The 19303-nt window shown below is 33.8% G+C and overlaps 1 protein-coding gene across 3 annotated transcripts; it reads left to right on the forward strand.

Annotated features, from left to right (window-relative positions):
* The first annotated feature begins 6337 nt into the window (after positions 1–6337).
* LOC147406888 (uncharacterized) lies at positions 6338–17122 on the forward strand. 3 transcript variants are annotated; one of them, XM_086435228.1, is made up of 6 exons: positions 6338–7951; positions 15042–15146; positions 15462–15541; positions 16025–16289; positions 16382–16670; positions 16765–17122. In XM_086435228.1, exons 1-5 carry the CDS (start codon positions 7201–7203, stop codon positions 16645–16647), a joined length of 1467 nt encoding a protein of 488 aa, XP_086291354.1. In that variant the 5' UTR covers positions 6338–7200; the 3' UTR covers positions 16648–16670; positions 16765–17122. The 3 variants fall into 3 exon arrangements, with proteins under 3 accessions (XP_086291354.1, XP_086291355.1, XP_086291357.1); XM_086435229.1 differs by having other exon boundaries at positions 15051–15146; XM_086435231.1 differs by lacking the exon at positions 15042–15146 and having other exon boundaries at positions 6345–7951.
* Positions 17123–19303: the final 2181 nt, after the last annotated feature.

A 19303-nucleotide genomic window follows, 5' to 3' on the forward strand; every position in this document is an offset into this window, starting at 1 on the left:
TATTATAAATAATATTTTAATTTTTTGAATATCAAAATCATCATCCTTCCATTATATTTGAAATTAAAATTATTATTTTACTTTTTTCCAAAAATAAATCTCTGATATAACATCAGATACATACCAAGTTGACTTGGTGGGTTTAACACTACTTGTTCATATTATTTTAATTAAAAATCTTAGTCGAATCACCTAATTTGATCAGTAAATACAAATTAATTTTGGAAAAATTTTCGATGGGAAAATAAATTCCGTGGACAGCTCACTATCATTTTGATGATCATAAAAACCAACGGTTCTAATCATCCATAGCCTTCTAGACTAATTAAGTTTGGTAAATTCCCTTTTAATTTCACATCTGGAAAATCGGATCATGGGCCAACGACCCAAACTAAATTGATATTGTACGAGGAACTGATATTTGACTTGGCCCATTATCTTATCGTAATAGGATCCAAATTTGACCCGAGTTGAGTCTAGTAACTCTATTTGCTTCCCCCCACCCCCCAAAAGTAAGAACCTCAATTCTTAAATCTTACAAAATAAATAAATAAAAATAAAGTATACCCTCTTTTATTGTTCGGTAATTAAACCTCTTTTTAATAAAATTAGTAATTTAATGTTGACAAGAATTAAATCCAACTCTATGGTTTAAGTTCATAATTACACTCAATGACGTGAACCAACAAAAAAACTTTCTCGTGCGTAGAATCCCGAGAATGAGTTAGATCAAGTTAGACATGTGTTTACTTACCCATGCATAATAATGGTCTTAGCTAACAAGTGAATTGGTCTGAAAACTCCTCGTGTCAACTCTTCTGAGTCCTTGAGAGAACTCGACCAGAGTGACACATGGTTAACTTAAAGCACTCGGCTGAAGGTAGTTTTGGCGGAATAATCACTCTTACAAATGAAATAGCACAGAAAAAATATAGCAAAATTAATATCATAGCAGAAAATCTTCAAAATCAATAATCAATAGATAGGGAGGCCATCACCCAAGTAAAAGACTTTTAACTCATTCTCTATTTCAATTCCCTAGGATTTCATGTTAACTTTAATCATCAAAGAAACTTTGATAGGGTACACCCCCCCCCCCCCCCCCAATCTTAAGACTTCTTGCAATAATAGGAGAAAGATTTTCATCGAGATTCAAGTATGGGGGTAAGGTAAAGAATTTTACCTGTTATTTACATTTCATGCCAAAGTGCCATGATGGGGTCGTGATGTTACATTGTTACCACACCATTATGATATGGATTTGAATCAAAATCACATTGTATAGAATGAGACTTTGTCACTATAGCATCTATATCAACTATAATCCAATTTCAAAATAAAAGCATTTGTGATGGGAATTCATATTTTGGTTATCTAGTACTACCACCACTCTTCTAATAATAATAATAATAATATCGCCATCATGTAGCATCTATGGCTCGAATAATGGGTGGCTTGTCATAAATGCCAATGACAGGACCCAAATGGTTAAAAACTAAAATGGTCCAACCACATTTTCATGACCGGAACAAAAAAAAATTCCATCTATAAATTTCCTTCACATAAGAATAGGAGAATTAGATAAGATAAAAAAAAAAAAAATTCAAAAATAAAAAATATCCCAATTTGGATAATGATTTAAAAAAATGAGACTCTGGCACATGATTGTAAAACTTGGTTTTGCGTCTTGTCCATGTTAGATACTGAGTCGTCTCAGATGAGTTTTTCGATATGTTTGAGACGTCTCGTTCAAAAATAATAAAAAAATGAACATGAAATTATAAATCTCTTCCAAAAAATTGACTTGCCCATCTATCTCGTCCATGACTGATATCGAGATGACTCGAACGATATGTCTTGGTCTCGGACAAGTTTTGAAACCATGCTCTGGCATCATAACATAAATTAAATTAAATTTCAAAAGTAATTGGTTTAATTTTATTATATGAACAAAATAAAATAGATATTCGAAGATATAAAGATATACTCTTTTTTTTATTTTTTTTATTTAATGACTTTCATCAAGTTTCTATGTTGAAGAATCGTAGTTCAACTTGAAGTGTTGTTTTTTCGTTGTTAGTATTTTGTCACTTATCAGGGGATTATTAGTTGGTGCTCCGCACGGTCACTTACTAAATTTGGCTCAGTTAAATTAAATAAGTTTTTTTTCAAATCTCTCTCTTATTCTTTTAAAATATTAAATGGGCACAACATTTCCAATTGCATATTAATCGGGCTTTATTGCAAATAAATAAATCATCTCAATTGATTTTCTCTTAAATTTTAACTTTTAATATTACTATATTTTTCACAATGGCGTTTATTTCATAGAGATAAAAGAACTAAGATAGTAACAATGTTATACCTCAGTAACTCCACTTAAATATTTTAGAATTTTTTTTTTAAACTGTTTAAATTATCTTTTAAAATATTATAAAAACAATGACTTTAAAATATAATAATAATAATAAACAATAAGGGACTCTATTAACAGCATCAAGAATCGGGGAGTGGTGTTGGCTTTATAATAATGCTTAAGACCTTGTTTTAAAATTAGGGGTGAATTACTATTTCGTGAGCTGAAAATGAGTTATTTACGATTCCGGTCACTTTTCACTTTAATTACCAAAACGTGAACAATAACATTTTCGTTAGAAGTAAATTAAGAATGAAGTGACTATTTCGCAGGTGGTTTAAAGTGAAATTGTCACTTCAAACCTGCCAAATACTCACTTTAACAACCTTCGAATTCGTTATCATTCACGTTTTGGTAATTAATATGAACAGTGAGCCAGAATCATAAATTCATCTATGGCCCCTTCTTATTTTTGAGAAGATCATCCACATAAATATCATTCAATTGCAAAATTTTAATTCCAAACTCTATTAAAACTAGATTTTACAAATTCGTTAAAGAATTTGTTCCAACAGGGTTGGAAGTTTCTAAAAGAGCTGCTTTTGATAAAGAAAATTTCAATGACATCTCGATTTGGGATCCTACATATTCAAGTACAAAATTACGTCGTGCAAATTTATTTTGTGGTGTCTTTTGTATTATTATAGACTATGTCTAGGTGTCTAATTGTGGAATTTGGGTTAGGTCCAAATTAATTTTGTGTAGCTTGCAAGATGAGGATTTAAATCATATCTTTCGGGGCTACTCTTTTTCGAGGTGTGTCTGGGCTAGTATTCTCAAAAAGTACCTCGTGCGAAGAGTCTCCGGTACTTGGGCTGAAGAAATTGAATGGGCTGTTGAAAACTTCAAAGGGAAGTCGATTATTCAAAAAGTGAAGCAAGTGGTTGTGTGTGCCTATATGTACCACATTTGGAGAGAGCGTTGCAATAGAATTTATCAAAATAAATGCCTAGATCCAGAGTCGATTATTTGCAAGATTGTTGAAGATATTTGGATCAACTTCGAGGGTTTACTAGAAGACATTGAAAACTCTTATTTGAATCGTGTCTTCACTCATGCTTGGGACCTTCAGGTTAGCTTTGTCCACAAGCCAAGTAGATTTTGCACTTAGCCTAAACTAGATCGAGATATTTAGGCTATTAACTCAGATAGTTCCTATTCCACGAGTAGAATAAGGTTTGGAGCAATCATTAGGAACAGTGAAGGAGAAGTTTTTGTGGCTATTATTAGATGTGAAGCTCCTATCTCTGTTATTTCCCATGAGCTCCGGGGCATTTTCCATGGGATCAAGTTAGCAACTTCTAACCGATGTTCTAAGATTCAGATCCAATTTGATTCCTTGCATGCTATCCAAGTCCTGAAAAGTAAGTGGAACCCCCCGTGGAGTGTTCTTCATGTGGTCCTTGTTATAAGGAACTTGCTCAATAGATTCAACGAAGTTTCATTCACCCACGTCTTTAGAGAGGCCAACAGGACTACCAACATACTTGCTTCCTATCAGAATAGTTTAGGTTTTACTGAATTAAGTTGTACTAGCGACCTTGTCTTTGTTATTTATCACGATGCCTGTAATGTCCTGGTTATTTGGTTGTAACTGATTTGAGTCTGTCTTAACCCTATTGACCTTTCAAAAAAAAAAAAAAAAAACTTTATTGGCCAACAGATCATTATTGGGTTTAATGCCCATTAAGGGCCTTAAAGGTCTTAAGCCCACACACACTCTTATAGCCCATGATTTTAGTCATTATTGTCATTGGGTAAAAACACAGAGTAGATATAGGCACCCTAGCTGTTACTTATTTTCACCCCAATTAAAAGTAAAAAAATGAATGAATAGTTGGGAATAAGTAAAAATTGGGGTGCCCATAGAATCTCTCTCAATTTTTATTAAATTTTTTGTTAGATTTCTGTTTTTTTAGTTTAGGATTTTATATGAACCTAATTATAAATATAAACAACTATTACAATTGTTTGAATCAATGCAATTGTTACAATCGTTAGGTTAAGACTTAAAGTTAGCACTCTATTGACACTTAGGTATGTTTTGAAGCATTGACATTTAGGTATGTTTTGAAGCATTGGTTTGAGTCTTTTAACATTTTTATAAGTTTTTGAGGGAGGATCAACATCAACATGCAAGTTTGAGGGTGCATGTGTCCACCATTACATAAGTGAGTTGCATTAAGACCTGCCAAGTGTCAACTTGTCTGAGGGGGGTGAGGGAAAATAGAGAATGTAATTAGTTGAAAATACAGGGGTATCTAAAATTCTATGGGGGCAATTGCCTACACTGACTCCTTACTAGCTCTGCCCCTGACTCAAATAATTAGAAATAAAAGTTGTGCATGGAATGATTATGGATAAGTTTAGGAAGTTTCTTAATGAGAGAAAATTGAAAGACCATAGGAAATATTTCGTGAATTTTTTAAGGAAAAAAATCAAAATAGAAAGAAAAATTAAGAATGATATAGATAAGAGTTACAACATGCTAAAGGACTTTTGACACATTTTCAATCCTTTTTTTTTTTTTGTAGAATAATGATTTTCTAACTCCCTCATATGCCCCCTGATGTGGCATGTGCTAGAACCATAGATTCTTTTATTCGGGATTCACAATTACACATATTTATGGGGATGTATAATTGTGTACCTTGAGGGATAAAAGTTTATGGTTTTAGCCCATGCCACGTCAAGGAGAGAGTGTCAGAAAATGGCGACTTTTTTTTTTTTCTATCTTGATTGTTGGAGGATCTTTTGACTAGCAAACTTATCATAATTTTGAGTCTTTTCGTAAGATTTAAAAAGAGAATCAGTATCGTTATATGGGTTTGGAGGTGAGGTAACATCTTCTACGCATTGTTCAAGAACAACTTGTAATGGAAAGTACAATTTTGATTCCTATACAAGTTTGATGCCCTCACCGAAAATGTTTTGTACCACACTCAATTGGGCCTACTAATCGCACCATATATTGTTGAAATGTAAAGAAAACTAAATATAACTTGATTAGTGGACTATGCATGTTAATTTTGAGTATAAAAAATATCAAATAAATAACTAATCATGAATCATGAAAAATTAATCAGATCTAATGACTTAAATATTTATCCCATCTAATAATTAAAAGTCAACAATCAAATTGGCTGTTTGTGCGATGGTCCACCAAAATGTCTATACTCTTTAACTCCAATGTTATATCTACAACATCCTATATATTTTTTTATTTTCAAAATAAATATATTTTATATATGAAATTCTTCAAATTTTCATATAAATAATCGATTGGAGTTTAACTTAAGTTCTCTTCTAAAAAATTATTACTTTTAATTAAGATAAATTTTAATTTAAAAAAAAAAATCATTATTTAGTATCTTTTGTATAACAAATGATAGCTAAGTTAATACTTTCTTAATAATAAGTTAATTTTTTGAAAAGAAAAAATAGTTTTTATAATGATTTGAAATACATTTTTTTTCATTCGATTCTTGAAAATCCAAATTGATGGGTACCTATGATTTTTAGTGATTTAGATTTTATTTATTTTAAAATTAGAGTTAGAATGGATAAGAATCAGAATTGAATTAAAACTGATTGTTATGGTTCTAAGATCCTTAGGGACCATCCCATTGACAATCCTAGATTGAAAACTTTAAGTGAAGGTTAAAAGAAAGAGTATCATATCAAGAAATTTAAAACATCTTGGTTTGTTCCTGTATTAAATTTTGATCAGAGATTTGTTGTTATGAAAGTTATGTGCTAAGCTGGTGAACCAATGGCACAACGCCATGTGTATTGAAAGGTTAATACAAATAAAATACTTAAATTACTCAAAAAAATTTCTCAATGACTAATCACTTTTACTCATTTAATACATGTGACATCAAGTCATTAGTTCATTGTCTTAGCAAATAATTTTCAAAACAACAAATATCAAATAATCGATTCTAGTTGTTTTAAATAAAGGGCATCCAAAATTATAAAAAAAATAATTTAGAGCCAGTAATCTATTTTAGAAAATTTTGGAAGACTAAGACGTGATCGGTGATGGGGTTCTAAGTTTTAAAATATTTTCAACATTAATTTTAGTTGTTTATTTTTTATTATTAGAGATGGTGGGCAACTTCGAAGAAAGGGATACAATTGCGCCGTCGGAATTACAGTTTTGAACGGTTTTGCCTTTCTTGTACTTTTCTTGTTATAGTTTCTTTTACTTTTCTAATGATCCTCTTTTTCTTCTTAATTGAATTTTTTGGATTTTGGAAGATGTTTGATCACTTTCTAGGGTTTGAATGAGGTAAGAGCTCTTATGGTTTTTTTTATTTTTTTGGGGTTTTTGGTTGATAATGTATTTGACTTGCCAATATTTGTTGTAATGGTTGGTTCTGGGGTTCTATGAATGCTAAAAGGTTGAATCTTTATGGGATTTTAAGGGTTGGATCAAAGGTTGAGATTTGAAATCTTAGTGGATGATGAAGTTTTGTGGTTTCGGTCAATGATTTGATATGAGTTTTTGATTTCTCGACGTGGGTCTTACTTGTTTTGATCAAATTCATTTTGATTTGAGATTATCTTTTTCATTCCTACTTTAGAAATTAATCATGTTAGATTTGATTGCTTAGCATTCCATTACAGAAACATGAAATTTATTCAAAACTTTGGGTTGGAGGCTCTGGAGATTTGGAATAAGGTTTTCAAGATTTGATCTTTTAATAAGTTGGATGGACCATTGGAATGATATTGACAAGAATTAGGAGATACTTTTGTTGAACTTTGTACATATATATATGGAGCTGGATCAAGAAGAAACAAGTGGAGAAGTTGAGGAAATGGACAGAGAACCCTCCACAGAGTTTCCTCTTAGGGAAACTCGCCACTTTCGAACCCGTTTTCCTGGAGCCGTGAGACAGAAAGCTTATCGATTTAATGGATTGGGGAGTTATTTTGACAAGGAATGGGATCTTACAGAAGGTAGAGGTGGAGAATTCTGTTGGTATCATGTTGAACTTCCAAGGAGTAATCAGAAACTCTCATTGTCCGCACAATATCTTATTGATGTTCTTTGCCCTCCTTTAAAACTCCAAGACATCCTTTCGCTTGTCAGCAATGGACCCTTTTGTGGGCATGTTGATGGGGCCCTTGTTTTCAGGGTCAATTCACCCGGACCCACTTCAAGTCATTTTACAATCAGGATTGCTGCAAGAATCACTGAGAATTCAGTGATCACCGTGTCTTTGGGTCGTGTTCCAAGATTGGGTTTCTCGCCTACGGGTCAATCTCTTCTTTCGGAAATTCCAAGTGTGGAGAGTCCAAGTCTTGTTAGGGGTGAGGAGAAGGAGGGGAATGGAATTGTAATTGGGGAACATGTTCTTGAGTTTCTTTTGACAATGAATCATTCTGAGGAGGCTGACAATCCAGTTCCTGGAACGGTCTCAAATCTTCTTGTTCATGTTGTTGACACGCATATGGATCACCTTCAGGATATAGTCACCAAACTTGAGATGGAGTTGGATTCGGTTGAGCTCGAATTGGATAAAGGTAATTGCCATCAAATATCAATTTTAATCTGCTTAATGAATTCTTTTGATCGTTTTTTTTTTTCCCATTATATTTCATCATGTTGATTTGGTTCACCTCTTGTTCTTCTTTTTTAGTTACAAAGAATATAAGACATTTACTTTTAAGACGCATGTAGATTCTTCACTTTGTGCTTTTGATGTTTTGTTGGCTGGTGGCATCTCTTGATTTTTCAAACTTATTGCCTTCCACCCTTTCCTGTCGTTTCCATGATGAATTCATAGGTAGCTCTTCTCTCTATATATATTTTTATATTTTCAAGTAGTGGAACAACATAGAAGAGGATTTGGTGATGAAAACTAATTATGCACAAAAGTTCCATATCTATATTGTTTCAAGCCAACTAGTAAGCTTATTCATCAATGTCTGAGCGTAAAAGAAAACACAAAAGTGAGTGCCCGACTCAACTCTTCATCTTTTGGTGGGTAAGCTAGGATTGTATTCCATCCTTATGGTTATGGGGGTGGAATACTTGAACCAATGCTTCGGGCTTGAGCCCAAAATTCATGTTTATCATCATTGCCAAATCATTATCCAACTATTACAATTGATTGAATAGATATTGCCATTCAATTTATCTAAAGCCATGTCTTCCAATAGTTCAATCATCGTGAAGTCCACTCTCAAAACTAATTCATGTAGGCCCTGCTTGTTTGCTTTGCAAAAGTTTGTCAACACAAAACTTTGTGTTCATGGAGTTTTACGTTTACGGATTTTTATAGTGTTTTGTGGATAAAGTGGCTTGGTACTTAATTCCGAAAAATTCCTGTAATATTTTCGGGGTTCTTGGTTGGGAAAGGAAAACGCCAAAAAAAAATTATAATTTTAAAAATAATATTCATTCTCTTAAAATTGTTTTTTAAGCAAGTGACTTCTCTTTTCCTCCAGTCTTTCTCCATTTATCTTCTCTCAATCTAAAAAAAAAAAAATTAAAAGAAAAAATCTTCATTTTCTTAAAATAATTTTTAAAACAAGTAATTTCTTTCTTCTTCAATCTCCGTCCATTTATCTTCTTTTCAATCTTCATGGCAGCTCTGTTACAGAGTCACTCACAGATAAACACATACAAGCATAACTCACTAATGGCATCGAACCAAAACTCATACCTTATTCCAAACCTTAAGTCCTAATTTCTTTAGGACAATCTCCACCTTCACATTTCTCTCCCAAGAACCCCAACTTAGAGAACCATTACCAACCTTTACTTGGACTCCATTGCCTCCAAATACCTCTTTCGGAAGTCCACTCTACCAAGAGAATTGGAAAAACCACGTTCCTAATCCAACTCTAACTCAATCCCTCCTTCCTCTTGGGTTTCTTGATTAGACTCCATTGATAAGAATCCAAGCATTGTCATAGGAGAGAGAGAGACTCGCAACCGCCTGGAAGAGTAGAGTAGAGGAGAAAATAGGAGAGGAATTGAAATATCTCAATAGATAAGGTTTTCTGTTTTAGGAAAGTTTTGCAGGACCTTTTTGCCCGCAAAGAATTTCGAGTTTTTACCTTAAAATTGTGGTGTTTTGCATCGAAATATGGGTGGGCCCATATAATAATCGTAGAACAAAGCAAACGAAAATCTGAAATTGTGGGAATGGATTACTATTCTGATCTTTTACACCATTTTACGGAGCTACCAAGCAGGGCTGTACGTTCTAGTCTTTATCTTCACTTTTCAAACTTCCAACCTACAAGTTCTTCTCATTGGTTTTCACTAGTCTTCATTTCACATGACTAAACCATCTCAAATGATTCTCCCTTATTTTATCACCAACTGGGGCTGCTTGTACACTTTGTGAATGTGTTGATGTATGCAATTTATCTTTCTTAGACTTTCAACTCAGCCCTAACAACATCATCATCTCTGCTAGCTCATTGTGTGATTTCTTGATTGCCCAACTTTCTGCTCTTTTAAGCAATTCAATCTTATTTCCATCTTCTATAGTTTTCTTTTTTAATTTTGATAGGCAAGCATCTATCACATAGCACACCAAGATTATTTTGCATGGACTCTTCTATAGGGATGAAGTACACATGTCAAATTCTGACATGCTGCAGACCCTAGTGCAACACTTCCGTTTTCTTTTCTTTCCTTGTTACAAGATATTGATATATGGCTGATATTTGTATAAGGTAGAAACTTAATGGCCAATTGCAGAGCAAAGCTTTCTTAAAACTTCCTAACGATTTAAGGAAATGCTCTTATCCCTCAAAGGCTTACGTCTTTTTTAAAGAGGCATTGAGAGGCTTATGCATCAGGATTGCCTTTTTGAGACCTTTTACTTAGGCGCACGCATTATGGGGATGTGTTGTAGCAAATATGCTTGCATTCATTTACTTAAAATCTCTGGCTTTTCTTCTTCAACTAGTTTTTATTCTTCCTTGTTCCTAGTTTCTCTATTTGCAAAACCTACGCCTCTACTTCTACTTTTAATGTTGTTATACTTTTTAATTAAGAGTGGTTGTTACATTCAAAGAGTTGTTTTCTATTTGAGAGATTAAAACTTTAAAAGTTGGACATATGAAATTATAGATGCGATATAATTTAATTTGATTTTAAACAACGAGTGTTGGGTGTAGTGGCCAGGGCCTCCTTCCAAAAAGGGAGACGTCTTGAGTTCAAACCCCCTCGTTGGCCATCCCCTTGGTTCTTTGATTAAATTTGGAAATTGGAATTAAGAATTGTCATAATTTTTGTTTCAAGATATTGTCATGATTTTTATCTTTCATTTTAATTCTCTATTTATTTTCGTATATTTAATTGCGTATCGATTTAAAAAATTAGTGCTTCTAAGGCTTTGGCTAGTGAAATCCCTTGCCTCACGCCTTAGTGTTTAAAAACAAAATTATAACTACCCCCTGATGCAACTTGATCATATAATGATGCACGGCCACGACACATCCCATGATTAACTTTGAAGTTGACAGTTGTTACTAGTCCTGGCAGAATCACTCCCCAAGTCACTATTTCGGTGATTACCATGCATATTGGATGTCCAATGCCATATCATATAGATTTCCCTTCTTCCTAAATGTCGAATGTGAAGCTTTGGGAAACAACTAATGGAAAAAACTTGAAAATTCCAACCCAACTTGAAAAATGTGAGAAAACAAAGTTTTTAATGGTAGGAAGCAATAAAAAATTCCTTGGCACTTAAATATCTGGAGGACCTAACAAGAAGATCTATTGTAAGTGGCACAAATAGGTGTGGTTGGGAGGGTTGTATTGTGCAACTCTGAATTTCTATACTTGTTTTTCTTGCATGATACCTTCACTAACATACATTTCCAATCCCTTAATTTTTTTTTTATTATGCATATTTCCCCCACAAAATATTCAGTCCTTACTACTTTAATTATACCCATTCAAGGGATTTATTTTGAATTCTGGTATCATTGCATAATGTTTTAAATGCCCTTGGTTAAATTAACAATCTCATAAACATCCGAAATTTCAGAAGTACCCTCGAGTGCTTAGCTCATGCCTATGAAGATTATGGACAATGTTACGATTTATGCAATTAAAATAACTCAAACATATAAAGACGTTCATATTACAAATGACCTACATCTCATGTGGCAAGCTCATCCCTTGAAATGTTCTTTAGAAACGTAGCCCTTTCTAATGAATCATTGATATCAATGGGTGGAATCTTAGGCTCTGCATTCTCTCTGTTAGATTGCTAGAAGGATGATGAAGTTGGCATTGAAATCCAACATTCAATGCTTCAAGTTAAAGAATGATGCCAATTCCATGTTTGACAAAATTTGAGATGCAGAGTTTTTAAAGAGTTCCCTCGGGTATTATTTGTTTGTTATGCCACCAATTTATGAATCTTCGTTAAGTAGTTGCAAAATTATAATAAATAGGATCAAGTGAATTGGACACATTTTCATACTTGACAGATAATTTGAGCATCGTCAATGGGTATACTTGATCTTAGGCCTACTTCATACTAGGAGAATTGGTCTCGAGTGGCATAAATTAGATGCTAAATATTTGTCTACCTTCTCTCTTTTATCTTTTGGGGATTCTTGGAAATTCATTGAGTACTCTTATGGTCCAAACAAAGACAATGGAAGTGAGGGGAGGATTTAGCGTGGAAAGGAAGATGTATCTTTAAGGATGGCTTTGCCATGATGAATCTTAGAGAGAAGAGTTGTAGTTTCTTTGAGGAAAATCCGTACTTCAATGAATGAAAGAACATTGAGAACCATTTACTAGGTTAAGGCCGATAGTTCAATGTCTGGATTCAACCCTTCAGACACTATATTAAATCATAAATAATTCTTGAATATGCTTGTAAAATACAACTTTTATTAAACACCATTGTGGGGGATTGCTCAAGAATTGGCATACCTTGATATCGACGCCACAAACAACTCCTCTCTGGTCTTCTTCTTTGATGTTGGGTACTAGTGTGGTACTTGTCAAAGACCCTCCGATGCTTAAGTCAGATTCACAGTATATTGTTGGTTGGAATTGAATACATTAAACAAATAAATCTCACTTTTGTTTATAGATTTTAAACATGTCTTCATCTTTAAGGCGTTTCCTTGTAGAATTATTTACATTATAGTGGTGTCGGTGATGATCGCATGATCTTTGAGATCATGCTTATCCTCATCCATGAATTATATGCTTTAAGCTATGCCCCCTGGGGCTGATTTCTAACTAGATGCTCTTCTTAGGCCTAGTTTTATCTGTTGGGATTGCCTTATGTTCCATCTAATATTCTTCATATTTAACAGGATTACGAGTCTTACTCTTCGTCTTCCATCTTGGATCCTAAGCAATTTGCAACCTAATCACTCTTTTTTTTACATAGATCTAGATGTGACACGTGTACGATTGAGATGAAATTGTGTTCTTGACCCTATAATTGAAAGCTTTGAAACAAATGAATGCATAGGAAAAGTCAGTCTAGCATTTATTCGGCATCGTAAATAAATATCTCATTGCCTATCAAAAAATAAATATCTTAGTAGCCAAATTCTCATTTACATCCCCAACCCACCTAAGATGAAATCCTTTTTTCAATAGTATCCTTATTCCTCGGATGTTCTATTTTTTTATTTTTTGGGAAAATAAATTTGAAAAAGAAAGGTGTGAGTTACCTTGATTGGGAATTAGGAAACAAGCAAGAGTTACAGGAAATGCCTAAGGTCTAATAGAGATGCAAAGTAGAGAATATGTGACATGAAATAAGAGAAAGAAATGCAATTACCATACTTAAAGAATAAGGATAATAGCTAGTAGGAAAATCAAACATCATCTCGTGTGACAAGTTAGGTGGATGACAACAATGTCATCATCACAATGACAATTGAAAGGAGGGCGACATCTTAAGAAACATGGGCAATGGTCATTAATGACTTGTTTTAAGAGAAACACCAGTTGCCCCATGGAATCGTGAGATAATGTGTGTATGACTAATATCTTAGGATTTCGAATTCAATTTACAACATTGAGAGGGGGGCAAGAATACAAATTCATTTTGATCATACATATGTTACTTCTAGATTTGTGTAGAAAGAAATGCATGTTGCTCAAGATCTCGACATGAGAGTTGGGTTTGTAAGATCTATCATCTTTAGCTGGATTCTACAGTCCTATCGAAGACCAAGAGTACCAGATGGAGCTTACGGCAACCTCGACAGGTAAAATGAGACTTTGTGTAAAAATATATATATTGGATTGGAAGTTGCTCAAGATTGGAAGGCGGGTGAGTAAGATCCATCATCTTGACCGGGATTTTGTTGTCCTATTGGTGACCAAGAGTTTTAATTGAAGATTAGAGCAGTCTTGATAAGTAAAATTGGATTTTAGGAGAATGTCTATTTGGAAATTTGCACCAAGTCCTCTCATTAATAAAAAATTTACTTATAAAAAAAAACAAAATTTGGACCAAGCACACAACCGAAATTGTGATGAAGATGATAAGCATGATCCCTAAATATCGTGGGATAAAATCATAAAGAAAAAACTCCACAAGAAAATTCTCTAAAAAGAATGACATGTTTAAAATCTATAAATAAATGTGAGATTTGCTGATATAGATTCATTGGTTTTTAACTAACAATATACTGTGAATTTGACTTAAGCATCGACAGTTCTTTTGTTAGTATCGTGCTATTGTCCAACGTCAGAGAAGAAGACCAGACAGGAGCTATTCTTCACATAGATATTAAGGTGTGCAGATTCTTGAATAATTCTTTGACATTCATAAATATGTGGGATGATCAAAATAAATGTTTGGGAAAGCAAAACTATCATGTACTCAGATTTTGGATTGCACGAAATGGGTAGCAACTTACATGTCACAAAAAAAGGGAAAATGAAGCATAAATGGAATAATTTGTGCATCGTGAAAAGACCAGTTTGATTTAGAGAGTAATGGGATGTCACATAGATTGGTGAAACATTTTTATAAAACACATCTGATTTTGACACAACAGAGACTTAAATCTTATTGATTCAATGGGTTGGGAGTTATTTTAACAGGGATTGGGATCAGAGGTGGATTTACTGTGGGGGTTGTGGGGGGCACTTGCCCCCCTTAGAATTTTGTAAGTCTATGGACTAGTGAGCTAGTGTAACAGATTTTAGCAGTGGATAACAAAATCTACCACTATTGCCCCCACAAAAAAAAAAAAATTTCCACTCTTAGCTGCTCCCACAAATATTATTTCACTCCTAGTTGCTCCCCCAAAAAAATTTGTACTCTTGGTTGCCCCCACATGGGCAAAATCCTAGCTCTGCCCCTGATTGGGATCTTACAAAAGGTAGAGGTAGGGAATTCTATTGGTATCATGAATTCCTTTGATACTTTGGACCAACCCTTCCCACAGGTGTTATAGAAGTGCCACATTGATGCCTTCAAGTTGAAATTTAGAAGAACACTTGGATTTTTTATTTTTTTTTGAAAAACAAATCTCTTGATGCCAATTTACTAATTCTTTTGGCAGGGAACTTGGTCTTTAGCAGCATAACTTACATGCTAATTTTTTTTTTCTTATCTTCTATCTTCTAAGTTTTTGAGATTTCTGGTAGTCCGTGTAGCACTCATATGTTTCAACAATAGAAAATTGAAGAGGGGAGATCGAGCATGCATTGGAAGATATATCTCCAAGGATGGCTTAATGATAATGAACCTTGGTAAGAAGAGTTATGGTTTGATTGTTTCTTCCATGAGAATTCAACTCCAATGAACGTTGGAACCGTGAACATCAAACAGGTTATGGCTACTAGTCTAACGTGCGTATTCAACCCTTCAAAGACTATATTACATTATGAAGAATTCTTGAAATACATTTATATAGTGCAGTCTTTAATAAACACCGCTAAAAATAAATGGTTGGGGAAGCATAACTAATTCTTCTGAAAGAGAAAAAAACACAGCTTTTCTCCTAAACTTCCCCATCTGATTCTTTGTTCAAGAGTCTTAATTTGATCCCTTTCCTTTGACTGCAGGTGGTTTAGCTTTAAAGAAACAAATGCTGGAGGACAGAAGATTCCCTAAAATGCATCTGAATTTGCAGCGCCTCCTGCAGGTTGCTTCTTAGACTCCACTCATTCATTTCATGAGGATTAAAAAAACAAAAAAAGGAAAACTCAATACTTTATTTGTGAAAGGAGATTTTCATAAATAAAATAGAATTATTGGGTCTAAAATTGGACTCAAATCTGACTAAATCTCTGCCATGCTTATCAATATCACTTGGTTGATGAAATAATTTTTTATGCCAGACCACCATTTCTCATAACACCCCAAGAGCGTAAGTATTGCTTACCAAGGACATTAATATTTGAAATCATTAACATATGTTGTATCAGAAATTTTTTTCTCGACATTTGCCCTATCTTTTCTGCATATCCTAATGAATATGATAGGATGGATGGTTACAATACCCAATTGAATTGATTTGGTGGATCTCCTAGGAGGGACAGAAGGCCATTAATATTTGAAATCAAGTACACATAGGTTTCATTCTGTTTTGAAGCTAACTATGGTTACTTTGGGCTGTGTAACTCAGGTGATTGCACATGGGGAGCAAGTGTTTCCACGTGTCAAAGAAAAATGTGCTAACAAAACTTGGTTTGCCAGTGAAGACATCATCTCCCTTGAAGAACTGATTGGGCGGCTTAGGAGATTAAAAGAGAATGTTGGGTTTATAGCCAATCGTGTCACGGCAATCCAAGCTGGTCTTGACAGTTGGCAGGCTGAGCAAATAAACAAGAAGCTTTACTATCTTTCATTTCTTTCAATAATATTCCTTCCTTTATCCATCGTAACTGGAGGTAAAAATTTCTTCGGTTAATTGCTTCTAAGAGCACATTTCCATCAAAACTGAGTAGTAATTCATTGTCCTCATCTTGGGTGCCCTTAACAGTATTCGGGATGAATGTGGGAGGCGTTCCATGGACCGAGCAAAAAGATCCTTCCCTAAAAGATGGGTTCCGCAATGTCTTGTTTCTTTGTGTCATATTGCTATTGCTTTTACTACTTTGCTTCACTTTCCCTACTCTCTATGTCCGCATCGCTGCTTGGAGGAAGCGGAGGGCAGTGAAGAGGAGTTGGTCTCTTAATAGGAAATCATTTTTAAGGAGAACTATTGGAGGCGGATTTCAGGAAAGAAGTGGTTACCTCCGCCTTTGAAAAGGCTATATATTCTCGTTATGGTATGGGTCTGCTACATTTTCGTATTTCTGAACCCAACTTTAAAAAAAAAAATTCCTTCAATGAAAGATTTATGTTCATTAATCTGGTTTGCAGGTAACTTGTATGGGCTCGGGGCTCCCGAGGACCCTCCCATGAAACAAAGATAAACTCTGTACTCAGCCACACCATCAACTGTACAGATGAGCAGCTGTTAGTAGACTGAGATTGAGAGTTCTGTAGTGAAACACCATTGAGTCGGGATAGATAAAAGGGCCATTTGTTATTTTATTTTTTGTTGAGGGTGGGTCTTATTCTTTACAATCTACTGTTTCTTTTTAATTCAATTTATTATTTTGTGGGCTATTCAAAGATGCTGTAGTTTTGTACTTGTAGGGTGACCACCCTTTCAAACACATTCACTCAGAATTTGTGGAGTGAGTTAATGTTAATTTTTAGATGCTTAAACTGATTACATCCTGTATTTTATGGGGATTTACTTATTATAATTTACTTTGTATATTTTTTTAAAATTTATTTTTTCCATAAAATAATTATTTTTGTTGCCAAACGTATAAAATATAAAAATAGAAACAATTTTTGTATTCTATTGCCTATTGTATATATAAAATATGAAAAAGTTAAGGATATTACAGTTTGTTTTCTATTCGGTAACTATTCATTGCAATAAAGTATTTACTTTGTTTTTATTGTACAAATCACGTACATAGAAAGAAAAATAGTTATTGTGCTGAGTATAAAACAAAAAGATAGAAATAAATTTTGTTATTGGTAATTATTTATTATTATAAAATAATTATTTTGTTCCCAATTGTATGGAGTGTAAAATTAAAAGATAGAATGTTTTTATTATTATTTTTTTTTTGATAACTATTTATTATGTAAAATAGATACTTTGTTATTTACTGCACAAATCCAATATACGGAGAAACTTTCTTTTGATGGGTAATTATTTATTATTATAAAATAAATATTTTAGTGTCAATTATATAGAAGAATTATAGGAAAAGTAATTGTAAAGTCTCATAATGAGAGTTTGGTAGATATATATATATATATATTAACAAAAGAGTGAATCAACATAAATGCCATTAAATAGAAATAATAAAAGAGAAAAGAAAGAAAAATAATAAATAGGAAATATTTCCAATACTCTCCCTCAAGTTAGGGCAAATAAATCAACTAAGTCTAACTTGACAAGACGAGAATTAGTGATAGAAAGACAATAGACTTCGTAAGCATATCGACAAGTTGATTTAAAGAAGATACAAAGATTGTTTGAAGAGTATCAGATCAAACTTTCTTTTATATACTTGGTCATTTCATGAAGAACTGAGTTAGGGACAAACATGATGATAGATTTGTTATCACAAAATAAAGTGGAAGAACCAGAGATATGAAATCCCATCTCCGTTAGTAAAGATCTAAGCCAAATAAGCTTGTAAGTGTCAAAGGTCCTAGCCTGACACTCAACTTCGGTGGAAGAATGAGAAACTACATTTTGTTTCTTACTTTTTCATTAGATCTTACCACCATGAAAAATACAAAAATCAGAGATATATCTCCTATCAGTAAGAGAACCAGCATAATCAGCATCAATAAAATATGACAAATGTGACTGAGCAGTAGACGAAATGAAAGCCTAAGACCAAAACGAGACTTCAAATAGCGAAGAATACGATAAACGACATCAAGATGAGAGGTACCAGAGCATACATTAGCTGACTGACTACACTAACCGTAAATGTCAAATCCAGTATAGTGTTAGTCAGATAGATCAGACGGACTACGAGTCTCTGATACGAAGAAGGACTAGACAAAAGATCACTAGATTCGGCATGAAGACCGTGATTTTGATCCACAGGAGAGGATGCAGGACGACAACTAAGCATTTTATTGTCTTGAAGAAGATCCAATGTGTATTTGCTTTGCGATAGCGAAATATCATAACGATAGCAAAGTACAATAGGCAAGTGGGAGTCAAAAATAGAAGGAATCGAAGTAAGAATGTAAAAGGTTATATCTGAGTCTAAGGAGAAGGTTGACAAGACTAGAGAAGGGGAAGGGGGGAGGGGGGAGGGTGACTAGAGTAAATTTTAAACGTCGGCGAAGATGGAAATAAAGAAAAAATTGAAGATAGTAGCACTATAAGAGAGATATCCTATAAAGAAAAAGAGTCATGTAAAGAAGATATATAAGAAAAATAGGGAACATCTTCAAAAATGATGACATCCAAATAATGAATTACATGATGAAAAAGGGGATTATAACAGTGATACTCCTTTGACATAGTCGAGTAACCCAAGAAAAACATACCGAATGATTTTATTATCTAATTTCATGCGATAAGGGATCTTGTCATGAACAAAAAAAGGGCACCCAACGACTCGAGGTGTAATGGGGAAGATGATGTTATCAGGTCGAAAAACATGAATAGGAACTTGTCCACCTAAAGTGCGACTCGGAACGCGATTAAGAAGAAAAACTATAGTGAAGACTATCATATTCCAGTATAGTTTGGGAATATGCATTCCCAAAAAAAGACAACGGACAATGTTCATGAGGTGACGATTCTTGTATTCTGCCATCTCGTTTTGTTCAGGAGTGTAAGGACAAGTCAACTGGTAAAGTATAC

Source organism: Akebia trifoliata, chromosome 3 (assembly GCF_017979445.1).
Source record: "Akebia trifoliata isolate Shusen 1 chromosome 3, ASM1797944v1, whole genome shotgun sequence".
In the NCBI taxonomy this organism is placed as follows: Eukaryota; Viridiplantae; Streptophyta; class Magnoliopsida; order Ranunculales; family Lardizabalaceae; genus Akebia; species Akebia trifoliata.